At 41.0% G+C, this 18,894-nt stretch overlaps 1 protein-coding gene across 1 annotated transcript; it reads right to left on the bottom strand.

The window, feature by feature from the left end:
• Positions 1-1,690: 1,690 nt before the first annotated feature.
• On the bottom strand, positions 1,691-17,452 carry scn2b (sodium channel, voltage-gated, type II, beta). The gene is made up of 6 exons (XM_026192528.2): positions 17,188-17,452; positions 5,443-5,603; positions 5,139-5,355; positions 3,513-3,705; positions 2,597-2,653; positions 1,691-2,352 (listed from the first exon to the last, which is right to left on the bottom strand). Exons 1-5 carry the CDS (start codon positions 17,261-17,263, stop codon positions 2,644-2,646), a joined length of 657 nt encoding a protein of 218 aa, XP_026048313.1. The 5' UTR covers positions 17,264-17,452; the 3' UTR covers positions 1,691-2,352; positions 2,597-2,643.
• Between the last annotated feature and the right edge of the window lie 1,442 nt (positions 17,453-18,894).

The raw sequence follows: 18,894 nt of genomic DNA, 5'->3' as shown, positions 1-18,894 counted from the left end.
CCACCAGATTTGGAACCCTCCCGTTTAACAGTTACTGAGACATCACCTTGTGACACTGCTGTCTCATTATCGTAGTAAACTGAAGTTGAATCATCATGGGACATTCTGACAATAACAAAGTGTACATGCTGGACTGATATTAAAGAGTGATCAAGTATTTTACTAGGAGAATATATATTTTAAAAACATTCAAGATTCTCTAGTCAACTTAATAGTGAAATACACAATCACACATTCCCTATAACAGTTTTAATATCATTACAATATCTGCACTATATATGTTTTTTTCCCCATTTCCATTATATTCACATGATCTCCACTACATTAACATTAGAATATGTATCACTGTTTTGAGGTGCAAACAGTTTTGCACACCGTTGTTGAGGTAAAGTCATTACTTTGGAGACTTAGCTAGAATAGAATATGTAAAGCTTTACAACTATTTAATAGACATTTTTTCTTAAGCTTTTATATACACTCTAAAAAGTGTATAAATTGGGAAGCAGTGATTCAGTTTGTCCATTTTTATGTTTCTATAAAACAGGATTTCTGTCAGTTAGGAATGTAAACATTCAAATATTTGCTTTCAGCTGTGACTTATACCAGCTCGTGATATAGGAGATGGAGATTAGTACAATATATTGCTGTTGTCTGTGTGTAGGTCACTGTTGTGACAACCTTTAATAGATTCTATCAATAAAAGTTGGCACATAAATTATAAGACTCAATATTCTTCAATGTTGTGGCCGTCATTTTAAACTTTCTTTCGTATGTTTTTGTTCTTTGACAAAGTGTTAGTTGTGTTTATATTGTGTGGATTTCTGAGAATCCTGAGTGGAATATGCAAATGACTGTATAATGCAGTGCAGTCACAGATATCATCAAGACTAAAACGTTTTAATTGTATGTAAAACAGAGAATGAATGAAATCTGTGCTTATCACTGCAACTTCTCTATTCAGGCACTCCAAGTCATTCCTATACAGTATCAGGCTTAATGGAAAGGTTCCTGTTATGGGGGTGGACGGTATGACATACAGTAGAATTATTTTAAAAAGAAATAGAAAAAAAGAATAAAGAATGCTATTTTGTTTGCATTAGTATAGAATCTAAACTACATAACATATTCTGAAAAGCAATTCATGTAATCAGGTTATTCATTTAAGTTATTCAATTTATTAATAACAAACTGCTAAGACATAGGACAGAGGCAGCTCAAAAATGTGTAGATACTAAAAAACATTTTGTTATTTTGAAATATTTGCAATAATGAAATGGTTTGAAGTATTTGCAGTATTCTAGTGTAAAGACAAATATTAATGGGGCACTTGTTTTTCTGGTTTCTGAGAGAAGTTGACTGAATAAAAAATCTGTAGAGTGCACAGACCAACTGCTTTGTCAAAATTCACCAGATATTAGGAATGTTTGAGAATGCTTTCTGACTCAGACACAAGTAGATTTCGAGCTCCGTGTAAACATAATTTGGCTTACTCACTGAAAACTGGTCATATTTATATAATAGCAAAATCCAGCTGTGCATCTAATGTATGTTAAGACATGGTGTCCATACAGGCAGTTAAAAGACTTTAAGGCAATGTTTAAAAATACCCCACTAGATTCACAGTATGTATGTTAAAAAACAACAAAAAACCCCATTCAAAACAAAACCCCAACATTGGACGTGTTAGACATTGGAGTTATCAGCAATTTACTGCCACAACAGATATACATGCTGCATATGATAGTTGAAATAGCTTCAGCTTTCATTATGTATGAAGCGTTATCTCCACAACCGCTGTTATATTTATCAATAGCTCATTGCAGGCAGTTAAAGGTTTTTCTCCCAAAGCATGGGATTGAATATAAAACATTACAGCTATACAAACAGTAACAGCAAAAATATTACACTGTCATTCAGTTTTTCAGTTAAAGTTCTATATTCAAAATATACCCTCATATAATTTTTTAAGTCATACCGCCCAGCCCCATAGCCCACCATATATTATGCTATGAAAATGGCATTCTGTGTCATAAGAAAAACCTCTAATGTTATTAACAGTGAGTTAAAGCTATGAATAAAACAATATGCATTTACTGGGTAAGTTACCAGATATTTTCGAGGAAATAGACACATTTGATTCAGACGTACAAAAATATCCTCAACACACACACACACACACACACACACACACACACACACACACACACACACACACACACACACACACACACACACACACACAAAGAAACAGATATATGTGCATTAGACATCCGCGCACACACAAACATGCAAACGGGATGGAAGCATAAAGAGGTGTGATTACTATAGATCCTCAAGAAGGGATGGATATGTCTGAAAGACAAGAGAAAGTAACATTTTTTACTTAAATGCAATAGGTATAGTGTCTTCTGTTCATTACAAGTCCCTTTAAATTTCTTGCTAATGACATTCTTAAGTAGCAAGTAAGATGGAAAGCTAATATTACTAAGGTTTAAGTTAACTGTATTTCCTTTTTTTTCTTCAGGTCAAGTTACACTCCATAGCAGACAATGGGCTTCCAGTGGATAAATAACTGTTTAGCTGAGGAGATATTTACCAGGGTTTTGGGAGCTCCACAGGCTTCTGGTTTAACCACATGATCCATTATGGTTGCCTGTAGCAAAAAGAGATGCAACATTATGACAGCAGGTTGGCTTTGAAGTAGAATGACACATAGATAAATAGCTACGTACTTTATTCACAACCAAGGGGAAATTCAAACATCCAGCATCTCAATTTAAAAGCACACATCCATACATTTATAACCATAAATAAATACATAAATAAAATATTTAACTCATTTCAAAAATGGGGATAAAAGAGGGTGTTAAAAAGACTTAGGAGCCGTCTGCCCAGCCAGTGTGGAGAGGGTGTCTGCTGTTGTCCATTATAGCTTTCAATGTTTTCAATGATGATAAAGTGAATAAGTCAAAGACATAGTTCTGTCAGGGCTATTTTATTTCTTTTGTGCCAGCAAAACTCTTTCCATTCCTGGCCATTGTTAACAATTAAACCTGCACTATAACCAACACCTGGCACAAACTCACTGGTGTTTTTGGGTCAAAACAGCTTCTGTACTATTTATATTATAATAAAGTTAAACTTGGATATTGCATAGTTCACTACTCCAGCACTTCTTTCTTTCTTTTTTCTTTTAAATAAAAGCACTTGCTACATTTCTGCCCAAGAAGAGCCAAGCATGGGGCGTTTTGTTTTTTTCCTTTATAAGTTGAACTTAACTGGGAAAAAATGGCAGTAACAATAATAATAACAACAGAAAAAAAGTACCAGACATTTTTCCTAAGTGTGCTATGTGATATTTGCCATGGCAGAATACTCTTTTTATACGTAGCCTATGTTGTAGGAAAACAGCTGCTGTAAGAGAAGTGGCATCCAACTTCTTTACTTTTCTGTGTTTGTGCTGCTCGTAGTTTTCAAGTGATGGTTAATGCTTTTATGCCAAGATCTCTTACTTGGTTCCTTCTTCCGCAACACCTTCAGCCTCCAGTTTCCCCTCCTCCTCCATTTTCTCCTCTGAAATGAGTTCCTGTTTCCTGTGTCGACGGAGACATTTCACAACTACCATGGAAAGGATCAGCAGTGCTAATGCTCCTCCCACAGAAGCCCCAATGGCAACCGCAATGGTTGAATCCCTTGGAGGTGGGACTGAGGAAAGGAGAGGAAAGGAGAGGAAAGGGTTAAGCATTTTGTAGACAAGTGAAGTGCTGACTAAAAGCTCTGTAGGGTTGATTAAACAGAGTGGAAAGTAAGAAAGTGCTGCTGAGTTGGTCCATGTGAGTGTATATGTGTGTGTGAGAGATGCTGATGGACTAAGTTCAACCTCTTGTTGGTCATTAATAAGTAAAAAAGCTGAATCATCATCATCAGGAGATCGTCATGCTCGAGAAACAAACATATACAAATTTTGGCGATAACGATAACAAAATAACGCTGAAAACCAATAAAAACCCTGAAAACTATACATTTAACACCTGAGCCTCAACTCTCGCGGCCCGGTACCAAACGACTCACGGACCGGTACCGGTCCGAGGCCCGGGGGTTGGGGACCGCTGGTGTATTATACGTGGGTTAACGAGAAGCGATTAACACCTCACGACCAGCTCCCGATCATCAATCGCTTGGTCGTGAGGATTTCAAACAAGTTTGACTGAGGGTGTCACCGCAGCTTGTCACACTGCGTACGCGCAAATACAAATGTCAGCGAAAAAGACAGCGTAGCACGGCAGTGCAGCGTGTGATCTGGACACAAGCGATGGAGGCACAACTTGTAGAACTATTTCAAGCTCACCCGAGCCTTTTCGATGTGGCCTCACAAAATTATCATGACCACAACAACCGTGAAAATAGTTGGATCTACACTGCTACTCAATCACAGCTGCCTGATCAATGTTTTTCATTAGCAATTTAGCAAAGTTGATGGTGGTGGTGTGCGTGTCTGTGTGAGTGAAAGACAGAGAGAGAGAGCGAGCGACAGAATTTCTGTTATAACCTTCATTTTATGGAGGCACAGTGTGAGCACTCAGGTCGCATCAGAGCATCGGGCGGTATAGTGTGAGACCCAGCATCGTGACCTACGAACTTCTAACCCCTGCGAGTCAATAGTACAGTTTGAGCAGGAGCTGAATCGCGCGACTGAAAAAATCGCAGTGTCTGCCCAGCATAAGAGAGGAGCAAAGCTGCAGATCATCCTACACAGGATAATCAAAGCAGTCAAAGCAGTGCAAACAGCCCCAGTATGATCAATGTTATGATAAAGTTAAACTCGCATGTGGTATAGTTCACTATCTGCTACTACTAGTAGTGAGATACTATTTTTTGTCTTACTGACAAGTGGAATTTTTTAGGAATCTGGTGTAGTTGAATATTTGTTTTATTTTCCAAACTGACAACATTTTGTGCTGTGGTTATTGTAACTTGTTGTTCTGAGATGATTTCATATTGCATGACGTTAAATGGCACCAAATGATGCTTAGTGAAATGGGAATGTAATTCTGACGCACATGCATTTGTTTCACAAGTTGATCAGTGGGATAAGGTTACCCACTTTGTGTGTGCAGAAGTTAAAATAAGAATCTTACGTTCTGTGACAACATTAAGCTGTATGATACCATGTCCCTGGATGCGGTCTGGGGGGTTTCTCACATAGCAGTTGTAAATACCCTCATCCTCCAGTTGAACATTTGATAGAGTGATTGACAGGTCATTCTTATCCAGGTTCCCAGCAAACGTGACCCTTTCTCCGAACCGTTCTGATCGAAGAGGCACCATTCCCCTTTTCTTATAGTATGTCATAAACTATGAAAAGAGAGCAAGCTTTTGTAACAGGCTCAGAGATTTAAAATGTAAGTACTTTGCTAAAAATTAATGAAGTATCCATTTTACCAGTTCCTGTGTATCGTTGAGTGTTTCTTGGTAGGTCCAATTCATGGCAAACTTGGTAACATCCATCTTATAGCAGGAAGTGAAGACACAAGAGATTTTTACCGTTGTTCCATTTAGTGCATTAATGCTACTGGCCACAATTACGTCCATGCTTGAACAACCTGTGAATACAAATAAACAGCATTAGTGATGATAGTACTAAGATTAATACATTACATTTAAACCATTAAGGAGGCCCCAGGGCAGACCCAGGACACGCTGGAGAGATTACATCTCTCACTTGGCCTGGAAATGTCTTGGTGCTCCCAGGCCAAGCGAGAGACATCATCTCTCGCTTGGTCTGGGAATTTGAGGTGTGGGTTTCTCTGCTTAGGCTGCTGCCCCCGCGACCTGGCCCCAGATAAGCGGAAGAAAATGGATGGATGGACATTTAAACCAATTTATATCCATTTAAAGTTTGAAAAAAATACAAAAATTTATGAGAATGATCAACATAATTTAACATAAAATGTCTATCAACTGGTTTAGCGTTATTAAAAGCTGAGAACTATGTTTGTATATGTACAGGGTTGGCCATTTATATGGATACTGTCACAGGATACTGTCCTCATGTCTGTATTTAAGCCTTTTGTTTTCTTCATGCCATTGTCGGTTCGTCTGTTTATCTCACCAGGGTCACAGTTTTAGTCATGGTCTTAGCCTGTTTACCTCACCTCAGTCATAGTTCTAGTTTTCATCTGTTATGTATTATTAGTCTTAGTCATGGTCTTTGTTTATTATTTTTCCACCACAGTCATAGTTTAGGTTTTGGTCTCAGTACCATTTAGTATTTTGTTTCTTAGTGTTTTGCCTGTTTGTTTTTGGTCTCTTGGTTCATTTCCCTGCCGTCATCGCATTAAAGGTTCACCTTTCTGTTAATCATTACAATTCCTCGTCATCATCTGCTTTTGGGTCCTGTTTCCACACACATCGGCGCACCCCGCCGTGACAGATACACCGTAATAACATGGGAAGGGTTGGTGATATCAAAGTCCTGTTTGTGGCACAGTAGTATATGTGAGGGGGCAAACTCCTCAAGATGGGTGGTGACCATGGTGGCCATTTAGAAGTCGGCCATCTTGGATACAACTTTTGTTTTTTCAATAGGAAGAGGGCCATGTGACACATCAAACTTATTGGTAATGTCCAAGCACGGGGCGATCCGTGGTAACTTGTTAACGGAGATTTGCCGCGTTATGGCGTTAATGTCATTTTAATGAGATTAACGCTGACAGCACTAGTGGGAACAAAATGAATATGACTGAACATTTACGCCAACATCATCCTAGTGCAAAGACAAGTGGAAGCAGACAAAAACAACAAGCACACATGCTACAAACTTTACGAGAGTCATTTAGACAGCCGTTAACACATGATTCTCCTTATGGAGACCTGATATGCTGAGAATATAGCCCAGAAGAAGCGTATAGTATAGCTTTTATTTTCTCTGTAATAAACTCTCTTTTCCAAAGATGAGTGATTTCTCGATCAGAGATGTATATGCATACATATATATATATATATATATATATATATATATATATATATATATATATATATTAGGGGTGCAACGATACACAAAATTCACGGTTCGGTTCGGTTCGATACTTTGGTGTCACGGTTCGATATTTTTTCGATACAAAAAAAATGTTCATGCCTTTTTAATTTGTCATTTATTAAAATTATAAATATATATTTTAACTCAAAAGTACAGTTTTTAAATTTAACCCTAACCCTTGTGCGCGTTTTTTATTTTGACAGCGAATACGCACCTGCGGACCACTTATGTGCAGCCCTGGTTATTTAGCTCATCATATTGCAGCCACAGAAATTATTTTGTCCATGAAACCATAAAGCTGCACTTTCTTTTTGCCTTATAGTCTGATTTGTCATAACTTCTCCGTTTTGTGGTAAGCTTTTCTTTGGCTGTCACTTCTTCACCCTGACCTGTCTTATTTGGCTCAGCAGAACTGAAATGCTTTTACACGCACTCACATAAGCTCAGCGATTCTCTGCGCGATCAACCTCTCACATGTTTAAGCTTGCTGCGGGAGATTTCACTTGTCATGTTTGCATAGTAAGCTAACGATTAATAAGACGATGTCAGAGGAATTGGTGCACAAATTATCATCACTCACAGATCAGTGCTGTCGCTCTCTATACACAGTTCGCACGATTGCAAAGTGAAAGCAAAAAAACAAGCGCAAATTCAAACGCGACTTCAATATGTCACATATTGACAGTGGCTCACCGATGCCAATGACATAATTACCCAGCTACATTTCTGAAAGAATGCAAAAGCATTGACATATATTTTTCCTACAATAGCCCGATGGGCAGGGAAGAGATAGATTTTGGTAGCTCGACTGAAAAAATCGCTAGCTCCGGGACGTCGGGCTAGCGATATTGCAAGCCCTGTATCTGATTGAGGAATCACTCATCTTTGGAAAAGAGAGTTTATTACAGAGAAATGGCTCTTTCCAAAATAAAAGCTATACTATCCGCTTCTTCTGGGCTATATTCTCAGCAGCATAAGGAGAATCATGTGCTAACAGCTGTCTAAATGACTCGGCTAAAGTTAGTAGCATGCTTGCTTTTTTTTGTCTGCTTCCACTTGTCTTTGCACTAGGATGATGTCGGCGTAAATGTGCAGTCATATTCATTGTGTTCCCACTAGTGCTTTCAGGTTAATCTCGTTGAAATGACCTTAACGCCACAACACGGCAAATCTCCATTAACGAGCTACCGCCGATCGCTCCGTGCATGGGGCTAGACGGCCAACACGTTAACGAGCTAACTGCGCTAACACACTAGTTCCCACCCATGTAATTGAGCATTGCATGGCACATTCAACATACTGTTTTACTTTAGTCCATGACTCGCTTACCTTCAGGGTCATACGTCACATGAAAACCAAAATAATTCCAAACGCCAGATCTGAATGAGAGTGGGGGAGGTCCATGTTAAAAGGACAGCTTAACTTCTGTCTCGCTAGCTTGCCCTGCGCTCTTCCTTCTGACTATGCTGTCTGTGTTGAGCGCTCAGTGGATCTGCGCTGGACAGTGCAGCCTAGGCGGAGTAGTCGAACGCAGATTCACGGAGCGCTCAACACAGACAGCATCGTCAGAAGGAAAATTGATAAAATAAATTACAAATGTTGTATTGTTCGATACATATGCGTAGCGAACCGAAAGCACTGTATCGAACGGTTCAATATCGATACGAATATCGTTGCACCCCTAATATATATATATATGCCATTTAAGCAACTATTCTTTTATGTTTATGTTCCCCCCTCTGCTAACCCCACAGCTGCATGTGACACTATCCACTCTGCCATAGCTCGGCTACAGACTCAGCACCCGAGTGCCTTTATTGTGATCTCGGGTGACTTCAACCATGTATCACTGGACAATACACTACCAACATTCAAACAATATGTGGACTGTCCCACCAGGGGAGAGAAAACTTTAGACTTACTGTATGCTAACGTCAAGGATGCATACAGCTCCTCCTCCCTCCCCCCACTTGGTAGGTCAGATCATAACCTGATTCACCTCACCCCCCGCTATGTGCCAATTGTGAGGAGGGAACCTGTGACCACCAGGACTGTTAGGAGGTGGTCAGAGGAGGCAATAGCGGAACTACAGGGCTGTTTCGAGGTGACCGACTGGGAAACACTCTGTGAGCCTCACGCCGAGGACATCAATGGGCTTACTGAGTATATCACAGACTACATAACTTTCTGCACCGACTCCATTGTTCCAGCTCAGACTGTTCATTGTTACCCAAATAACAAGCCGTGGGTGACTAAGGACATCAAAGCCCTCCTCAACAACAAGAAGAGGGCTTTCAGAGGGGGCAACAAAGAGGAGGTGAGGAAGGTCCAGGTGTTACTAAAGGACAAGATCAGAGAGGCTAAGGACAATTACAGGAGGAAGCTGGAGTGGAAACTCCAGCAGAACAGCATGAGAGAGGTGTGGAGGGGCATGAAGACCATCACTGGATTCAGGCCAACCAACAGCAGGGGAGCTGAGGGAGGTGAGAATAGAGCCGATGAGTTGAATCTGTTTTTCAATAGATTCGACACCACAGTGTCTGCTCCCACCCCCACAACCTCACCTGCAGTCAGCCTGGAATCCAGAGCCACACCACTGTGCCAGCCTCTCTCTTCACATGTTGCCTCCTGTGAGATTCCTGACACCCCTCCCCCACCCATCACCTTCACTCAATACCAGGTTGAGATGCAAATGAGGAGACTTCAGTCAGGCAAGTTTGCTGGACCAGACGGAGTGAGTCCCCTTGTCCTCAAGGCCTGTGCCCCCCAGCTGTGTGGAGTCTTTCATAAACTGTTTATGCTGAGTCTGAGTCTGCAGAGGGTCCCGGTGATGTGGAAGACATCATGCCTCGTCCCTGTACCAAAGACGCCTCGTCCCAGTGGCCCCCAGGATTACAGGCCCGTGGCACTGACCTCCCACATCATGAAGACCCTGGAAAGGCTCATCCTGGACCAGCTGCGACCCATAGTAAGACCACATCTGGATCCCCTTCAGTTCGCTTATCAGCCTCGTCTCGGAACAGAGGACGCCATCATCTACCTGCTCAATCGTGTCTACACCCATCTGGACCAGCCGGCGAGCACTGTGAGGGTCATGTTTTTTGACTTTTCCAGTGCTTTCAACACCATCAGACCGACCCTCCTGGGTGATAAGTTAGCAGCGATGCAGGTGGATGCTTCTCTGGTGTCCTGGATTGTTGATTACCTGACAGGAAGACCACAATATGTACGTCTCCCACAGTGTGTGTCTGACAAGGTGATTAGCAACACAGGGGCACCACAGGGGACTGTCCTCTCCCCCTTCCTCTTCACCCTCTACACCACAGACTTCAGCCACTGCACAGAGACCTGCCATCTTCAGAAGTTTTCTGATGACTCTGCGGTGGTTGGATGCATCAGCAGGGATGATGAGACAGAGTACCGGGCTGTGGTCGACTCCTTTGTCACGTGGTGTGAGCAGAATCATCTGCAGCTCAACGTGGCAAAGACCAAGGAACTGATCGTGGACTTCAGGAAGACCAGGAAACACTTGACCCCTGTTTCAATCCAGGGGGTCAGTGTTGACATTGTGGAGGACTATAAATACCTTGGAGTACACATTGACAATAAACTGGACTGGGCTAAAAACACCACAGCACTTTACAGGAAGGGCCAGAGTCGTCTCTATTTTTTGAGGCGACTGAGGTCCTTCAACATCTGCCAGAAAATGCTGAGGATTTTCTATGAGTCTGTGGTGGCCAGTGCGATCCTCTATGCTGTTGCATGCTGGGGGAGCAGGCTGAGGGTCGCAGATGCCAACAGACTTAATAAACTGATCCGTAAGGCCAGCAATGTTGTGGGGATGGAGCTGGACTCCCTCAAGGTGGTGTCGGAGAGGCGGATGCTGTCCAAGATAAAGACAATGTTGGATAACACCTCCCACCCACTCCATGACATGTTGGTCAGTCACAGGAGCTCGTTCAGTGAGAGACTGAGATTACCGAAAAGCACCACTGAACGACACAGGAAATCATTCCTGCCTGTGGCCATCTCCCTGTACAACGCATCCACTTAACACACTGTTTGCTGCTACAACTACACATGTTTCTTTTCCAAATATTTATTTATAAGTGACTTATGTATGTATGTATGTATGTATATGTATATATTGTACTATTCTTAGTTAGCGTATTGTCTGTCTTGTCTTAATGTTGGTTTAAAATGGAGCACTGTAACAAAAAATAATTTCCCCCAGGGATCAATAAAGTATTCTGATTCTGATTCTGATATTCTCAAATGAAAGCCAAATGCTTTTAAATGTACATAATATAAAATGAAATGAAACAGAAGTATCGTTTAGGTTCCTCAAGTTTCCTCCTCCCCTCTAACATCCTGTCTCAGCATGGGCTCACACTCCCCAGACAGAATCTGTGCCTCTCTCTCAGTAAGTATGTGTGTGTTTGTGCGTGCGTGTGTGATGGGACTCTGCACCATTCTCTCCTCTGCAGTCGAGTGTTTCTGGCTCCCTTCCCACTGCTGCTGCACCACTCCACCGGCCTGCCTCTCTGCACCACACGCGCACACACACACACACACACACACACACACACACACACACACACACACACACACACACACACACACACACACACACACACACACAATTTTCTATGTGCACAGTCCACCATAGTCAGGTGTGCTGTGAAGCAGCACTGCACCTGCTTTAACCCCTATCTCCCTAATAAGCACACACATGCATGCATACACATCCTCCAAGAAAGTGTTAGCAGTGAGCCCACCCCACTAGCAGTGCTGTTTCAATGTCATCCCTTCGTAGTGACCTATCTTTACACTGCTAACAGCAATGCACTCAAACAGCCTTTGCTGTCCTTGCCGCACATACACACGCATACAAGGACTACCGTCATACATGTGTCTTTGGTAGTGGAAGCTGTAAACATTCAGATATAAAACAAGGGAAACTGTTTGACATAGGCTCCTGCTGACTCAGCAGTCCTGTGGAGAGTCGGAAAAAAAGAGGCAGATGCAGAGACTTGCTAACAGATGAAATACTGCAGTGAAGAACCCTCATGTGACTCCTCCCTCTCACTGCCCCTCCCAATTTCCCTCTCCCCCATCTTTGTCCACCTCTCTTCCCTCCTTCCTTGTACCGCTTTCCAACCCCTAACACAGCCCCCCACCCCCTTTTTTTCTCTTTTTGTCTCAATTGCTTCTTTGTAATGCAAGGTCAGTGCAGAAGAAAGTAAAGTGAGGTAGATCTCTTACCTCCTCCGTATTGTTCCCTCTCCATACCTTTATTTCTTTAGGTTTGAATTGTGCAAATGAAATCAATTTCACAATAAATGTGTAAGTTGGTAAAAAAGTATCCATTTTCATTTAATAGAACAAAAATATTATGAAGGGGTAAAGCCAGCAGTCTAATCCAACACTAAAATGATTCGCAGACAACATAGTGTTCCAAATAACTACAGCCCTTTGGTTATCCAGTAAATATAAAATCCAGTAAAGGTTTGTAAAAACATATATATCTAGATAGTATGCATATAGCATGATTTTCTTTTAGAACTACTCTGGACTAATCTCCTCTGCTTCCAAGTCTCAATCCAATTAGGCCTCTGCAGGATAGCATGGACAAAACTTTCAGATAAAGAATCCGCTGAAGAGCAACTTTACAGAATACACAATATCTGAAAGTCTCTTGTACACATAGCAGCAAAACAGCTTTGAGTGCACAAATGCTTCAGTTAGGTATTGAGAGGTTGTTCCAAATAAAATGACATCCCCCCAGCTTATTTTAATTTAATTGATTTAAAAAAGACCAAATAGTGCAGTTCCTAAAAGTACTAGGGTATTAGCCTACTGAGGAGTGGCTTAATATGAACTTCATGTTTGACTCTGACCTCTGACTTCCTCATCCCTCAGAGCCTGACATCCATGTTTACCACAAAGTGCCCATAACCCACTCTAATTGGGTTTTACATTTTACCTACACTGTCTGTCTAAAGACCTCTGTTGTTCTCACAAAATCTAATATTTTAACACCAAATCTGCCTTCAGCATTCAGTCAGACAGTGTCTGCTGGTTCAGAAGTGCTTATTGGTTTCTCTAAGCCATGGGCACTATATTATGTGCACAGGAGATTTGTGAGATTAAGTTGGGACAAGACAGTATTTGTTATTCACTTAGCTTCCACTTGGACAATGATCGTGTCACCGCATGTACTGTTTTTGCGTGTGAAAAATGTTCCAACAAACAAATGATTTTTCGGTGTTTTGGGAGACTTGGTGCAAGCTTGATTGCATGCGGGAAAGGGAGAGAGTAAACACTGGGAACTGTATATATTGCTCCAGCAGCAGAGATCAGTTTTGTTGTCAAGAGTTACACTTGTTTTTAAACAAACCAGACACATTTCTGTGGATAATATTTCAGCACCGGCATGCTGCTTTTAAATTTCTGACTCACTTGAACTGTCTCTAGTGCCCTCTGCCTTGGAGACAGCCTTACTACATTCTGCATACTGCAGCAGCCAGAAGCAACCCCCCGCCCAATCAGATTTTCTCTGATTACGGCACAACTCATTTAAAGATAACACAAAAAGACAATGGAGACTACTTGGGTGATATGTTACACAAATGTTAGTTTTGCGCATGGGAGACAAATAACCACAGATGTAGCCAGGCCTTTATTGATCTTCTTTCATTTTAGTGTTTTAGCCTTAGACTTCTCCTTTAGACTGAAAACAAGACACGAAAATGGAGCAAGTTTAAGGAGGAAGCTTTAAAAAGTACGCCATGTTCTCTGACTTCCTTCACCCTTTATGCATTATTGACAACCAAGTGTACTTATAGTAGAGTCTGGATGTTTTATGGTACACTTTACAGATATTAAAACGCTCAGCAGCCTCACAATCTTTCAGCAAAACCACAAAAGTTTGCACATGTTCACTCAAGTTTTTATGTGGAAGATTTTTTATAACAAACTAAGTATCACTTATTGGTATTGGTACTACAAAGTAGGGCTGCACGATTTTGCATAAAATGAGAATCACGATTTTTTGGCTTAGAATTGAGATCACGATTCTCTCACGATTTTCTTTTCCAGTATAAATATTTATTGCGCTTATTAACTGCACATCAACTTCGTAACAGTTGAGACTGAACATAAAAACAATAAATAAACATAAAAACAACAAATGTCTCACGTTTTGTTGTTGCCACAAAATGTTGTACTGCTTGAAATTCCGTCTCCACCGTTGCTCGGCGCTGCGTGTATAGAGCAGGTAGTGCAACAATAGAAAAATAGTTGCGGACGGCACTGTGTAGCGTTTGTCTAGGGTGTTGATCATTTTCCTAAATCCCTCGTTTTGCACAGTGTTGATGGGAGCCATATCTTTGGTCAGGTGATAAGTAATAGCCCCCGTAATTTCTTTGTGCCTGCGGGAGTTCGACGTGTATAGGGAAGCGCTGTATAAGGTTCCCGTTATTGATGTTTGGGTGGTTGACCGGGACGGATTTTCTCCTGTCACTTTCTCGTCATCCCTGACGTGCTCTCCGTTGTTTTTTCCCTGCTAATTTTAGGATCACACGGCACAGCTTCTGTATCACGTGGTATAAGGCTCCGCCCTTGTCATTTGTTGAGCAGGAACAGTGAGCGCTTGTTTTCATGCAGATTACGTCCCGGATCAAAATGCGGTACAATCGTCGTCGTCTTTTTTTTTTTTTTTAATCGTTGTCATTTGGAAATGAGATCGCACATAAGTATGAATCGAGATCGCGATTTTCTAACGATTAATCGTGCAGCCCTACTACAAAGTACCAATTATTACTGGTTATTAACCAACCAAGCAAGGTATTAGCAACCTTTGTAATAGATCATGTCCACCAGGACAATGACTTTGAAATTGTTCATTACTACCTCTAAATAACAGCTGTACTATTCCAAAATATACTAAGGTAAAAATAATTTGTTTAACAGTTCCAGTTTGCTCGTGTGCTAGGAATCATAACTGTGTCCCCAGTTTTTTCTTGCCAAAGTATACACCATACATAAAGACACTTGGACACCCTTCCTCTGCAAAACAGCAAAGTGGAGCTGCGCATGGCTTTCCAAAGTACTTGTCAAATATCTTCCAACAGTCCAACTTTCTGCTACAGTTACCAAACTCCCATCTGCCACAGAACTTCTTCATTTTTCTTCTTCTTGACTACTATTACATTTGACTCAGATATCATGACTGGTGGTAAGCTACATACACACTGGAAGCAAATCACAGGAATATCATCTCTGAGACTACACAAAGCGTGAAGTGACTACTGCCCATTTCCCATCATTCCCATAACTGCGGATGATAGGAAATGGGCAGGATGCGAAATAAACTTTTCTCAACTGAAGACTGAAGTGACTACCAATGAGAGTGAAAAGCACTGTGGTGTTAAGCTGCCCAGTTTGGAACTAAGCCACAGTGCCTATGACAATAATGATGTTAACATCTCACATAATACAGTCGTGTTTCAAACATTTGTCATTTATATAAACAAATTAAATTTCCACCACTCTGAATTACTGTAAGGATTCAGCTGTGATAACCTGAAACTTCTGTACTTAAGCTTGCCATGTTTTAAGGCAGTGCACTGTTATTACATGCTTCCTCGTGTCATTGTGCTGCTGCCCTCTAGTGCCTCTCTGTGAGAACTGAAATGGTGCAGGTGATGAGTAAAGTGACACTGATGGACAGAAGGAATTGTGTTAGAAAGAAAAACTGCAGAAATAAAGTCTGTAGGATGCTACACTCACATGTTTACAGAATTATTTGTCTAGACAACTAAAATTCACAATCCATAACAACATGTAACACAAAATATGTATATGTTTATGGGAACAGGGTTTTAATCACCTACTGTGTCTGAAATGTGGATCAGCATTGCTAAATGACACTGCAGCTAGCTGCTTAGTTCAGATTTTTAATAATGTGAGGTTAGGTTATTTTTGATATATTAAGAGGTATCTCAAACTGATGAGCCTATGTAAGATGCATTTGTCCCAACACAAATGCGCACTCACACACAAAGAGGGTGTGTGAGTGTTTCAGCGTTTCTTTCCTTTAGTACTGGATTTACGTTGCCAAAAAACAAACAAACACTAACACACAAAGAGGGTGTGTCAGGCAACAGGTTTGCTGGCAAAAGTTAACTTTTGTGCATCTATTTTCAGCTATAAAAAAGGGTGAAACAACAAAGGGTGCTTTCATTGAAAACTATGCTGCTATGAGTTTACCTATATTTCTAAAATGGTTAATATAACTTACACTATTGAAATATGATCCTTCATGACATCTCCTTTCTGTGCTGTCCCTAAGACCGACCTTCCTAACACAGTGCTGGGATTTTGGATTTCACATTTGAGACTAACATAAGTAGCAGTGGGGGAATATTGGGGCTTCTATTATGGTATAATAAAGAGAGCACCGTTCCGATCTCTGGTAAAGATGTGCTTAAAATTTGGGCCTCTTTACTTATTAATACATTGTTGATGGTAAGGATCTTGTAGGGTGTGCTCACAACGTTACCGTGAATTATCATGTCTATCTGTTGTTGAACAGCCAGGAGTGTCTCCTGGTAATATTACCACAGCGTTAACACGCCATTAAAGGCCTATTTCTATCCATCACTCACTGCACTCACAACATTGAGCCATACTTGAGCGACCTGCTGGGTACTACTATTACTTGCGCAAACAAAGCCAATATTTATTTTTGTGTGCTGCATCATAATCCTCTTTAAGGGCTGTGATGTATTGGGTCAGTATTTTAGCTGTCAACAAAGGCTAAATTAAGATACAGAGGGGCAAACGGGTCGTTTCCCAGTCAGCACAACGGATCAAAAAAGCAGCGCTTTGCTTAAACTGGTCGCATAAAACCACAGTATTATGTTTTTTTGTCATGGCCTTGTCAAACTAGTAAATTCAGGGATGTCAGTCCCGCGACATTATCTCATATTATAGGAATGCCCCCCTCCACCCCTCCCATCTACCCCCTCTGTTGCCATACAACCCACACGCGCAAATACGAGTGATAAGGAAATATAATGTCATCGCACCTTTGATCGTGTACCTATGTATCAGAGCATCGGTTCGGGTGTTTTGTTTCTTACCGGAGAGCGAGAGCATTAGCAGCAGCGCGCTCACCAGCTGAACGCCAGACCTTCTCTCCTGCGCGGAGTAAGACATTTTCTGTCCTTCTTGTTAAAAAAATGAAGCCTATATCTTTATAAAAAATATAGTAAAATATAAAAGCACAAAGCCTGCTCGTGTTTGCCTTAAAATGCTAAAAAGAGTGTTTCTTTTAGAGGCAGGAAATGGCTGGCAGTGTCTGTAGCCTTATGACGGTTGATTTCGTGGTTGTCGAGTTCTTGGGGGGTAACGCTATAGGAGGGAGGGCAGGAAGGAAAGCGTGAAAAAGGGAGGATATCTCCATACAGATGCGACCTCAACAGACCATTTGTCAGAAATGGTAAATATAGCCTAAAACAAGGCAGTAAGCTCAAGGATAAATAGATGGACGACGATTCTTCTTCTTCTTACTGGATACATGTACTGACTTTGGTGGGGAAAATATGTAATTTTCACTTTAGCAAAATTAACTCTGGCGTTTTATACTTCAATTTCTTATACATCAAAATGACAGGGACATTTAAATGATTGTAGGCTCAGTAGGAAAAAAATGTTACGTATTTTTATGATCATTTATTATCATGAATAACAAAGCTTAAATTGAAGCCTATCATTAGAAAAATAAATAAATACACATAAAATAAATACATTTTTTAGTCTGTATTTATTTTATGCGTTTTATTGTGTTTTGCCCTCACAAAAAAAAGAAGCGGTCACGTAGAGAAACAAAAAATAAATGAATTAATAAAACAAAAATCGACCATCCTTTAATCCATTTCTCCATCCAGCCTTACCTTTGTGGTAGGCTGGAGACGATGCTGGGAAATAAAAGAGGCAAACACCCCCTGGCCACATTCACTCATCTTTTCACCTGCTATGTCATCTGCTGCTATGGATACAAACTGGAGAGGCCAGCATCAAGTGCGGCATATGTTTGATAAAACGAGGGAGATGGGCTGGAGGAAGACATGGCTGTGAGATGGATGCAAATAGGAGCCAGTTTATTCCTCACAGCAGAGATAATATCAACTTTCCGAAGAAATCGATAATGTCAGCATTTAGGAAAGAGAAGAAAATTTGGGGAAACAAAGACTGAGATGGAGGGTAGCGGGTGCCTAGACAAGAAGCGCGTAAGAACCCTGGGGGTAATAATGGGGGAGTGGGTTATGGACATTGTTCCATTAGGAGTGGAAAAAGGTTGGAAGGAAGAGAGCAGATTGGTTGCCACTCTGTGTTTATAATAACAACCCTGCTGACTACAACAGAAAAGCACTTAAAAACATCTTTATCAAAGCAATAGGGAGTTATATATAGAGTATAAGCACAGTCAACTAAAAGTTATGTCCATGGGTAGGAGTCTGCTGCTATCCAATCCATTTATGAAACTGTCATACTGTAACCAAACACCACACAGACATGTTATCTTTTTTTGCCAGATTACTCAATTCATCAGTTACTTTTTCATCAGTTACTCCCCCAGTTACTTGTGTGTGTGTGTGTGTGTGTGTGTGTGTGTGTGTGTGTGTGTGTGTGTGTGTGTGTGTGTGTGTGTGTGTGTGTGTGTGTGAATGTTAGAATGTACTTAGGCATAGATATGTACTTACGGGCCATTTCCAGACTTTATTGTTTACAGGATGTTGGATGTTGCTTCAGAAGATAATCTGAAGAGCAGCTTGTGTACATACTCC

The sequence above is a fragment of the Astatotilapia calliptera genome, chromosome 14 (assembly GCF_964374335.1).
Source record: "Astatotilapia calliptera chromosome 14, fAstCal68.1, whole genome shotgun sequence".
Lineage (NCBI taxonomy): Eukaryota > Metazoa > Chordata > Actinopteri > Cichliformes > Cichlidae > Astatotilapia > Astatotilapia calliptera.
The sequence above is the reverse complement of the archived record's forward strand: the minus strand, read 5'-3'. Positions and strand labels throughout refer to the sequence as shown.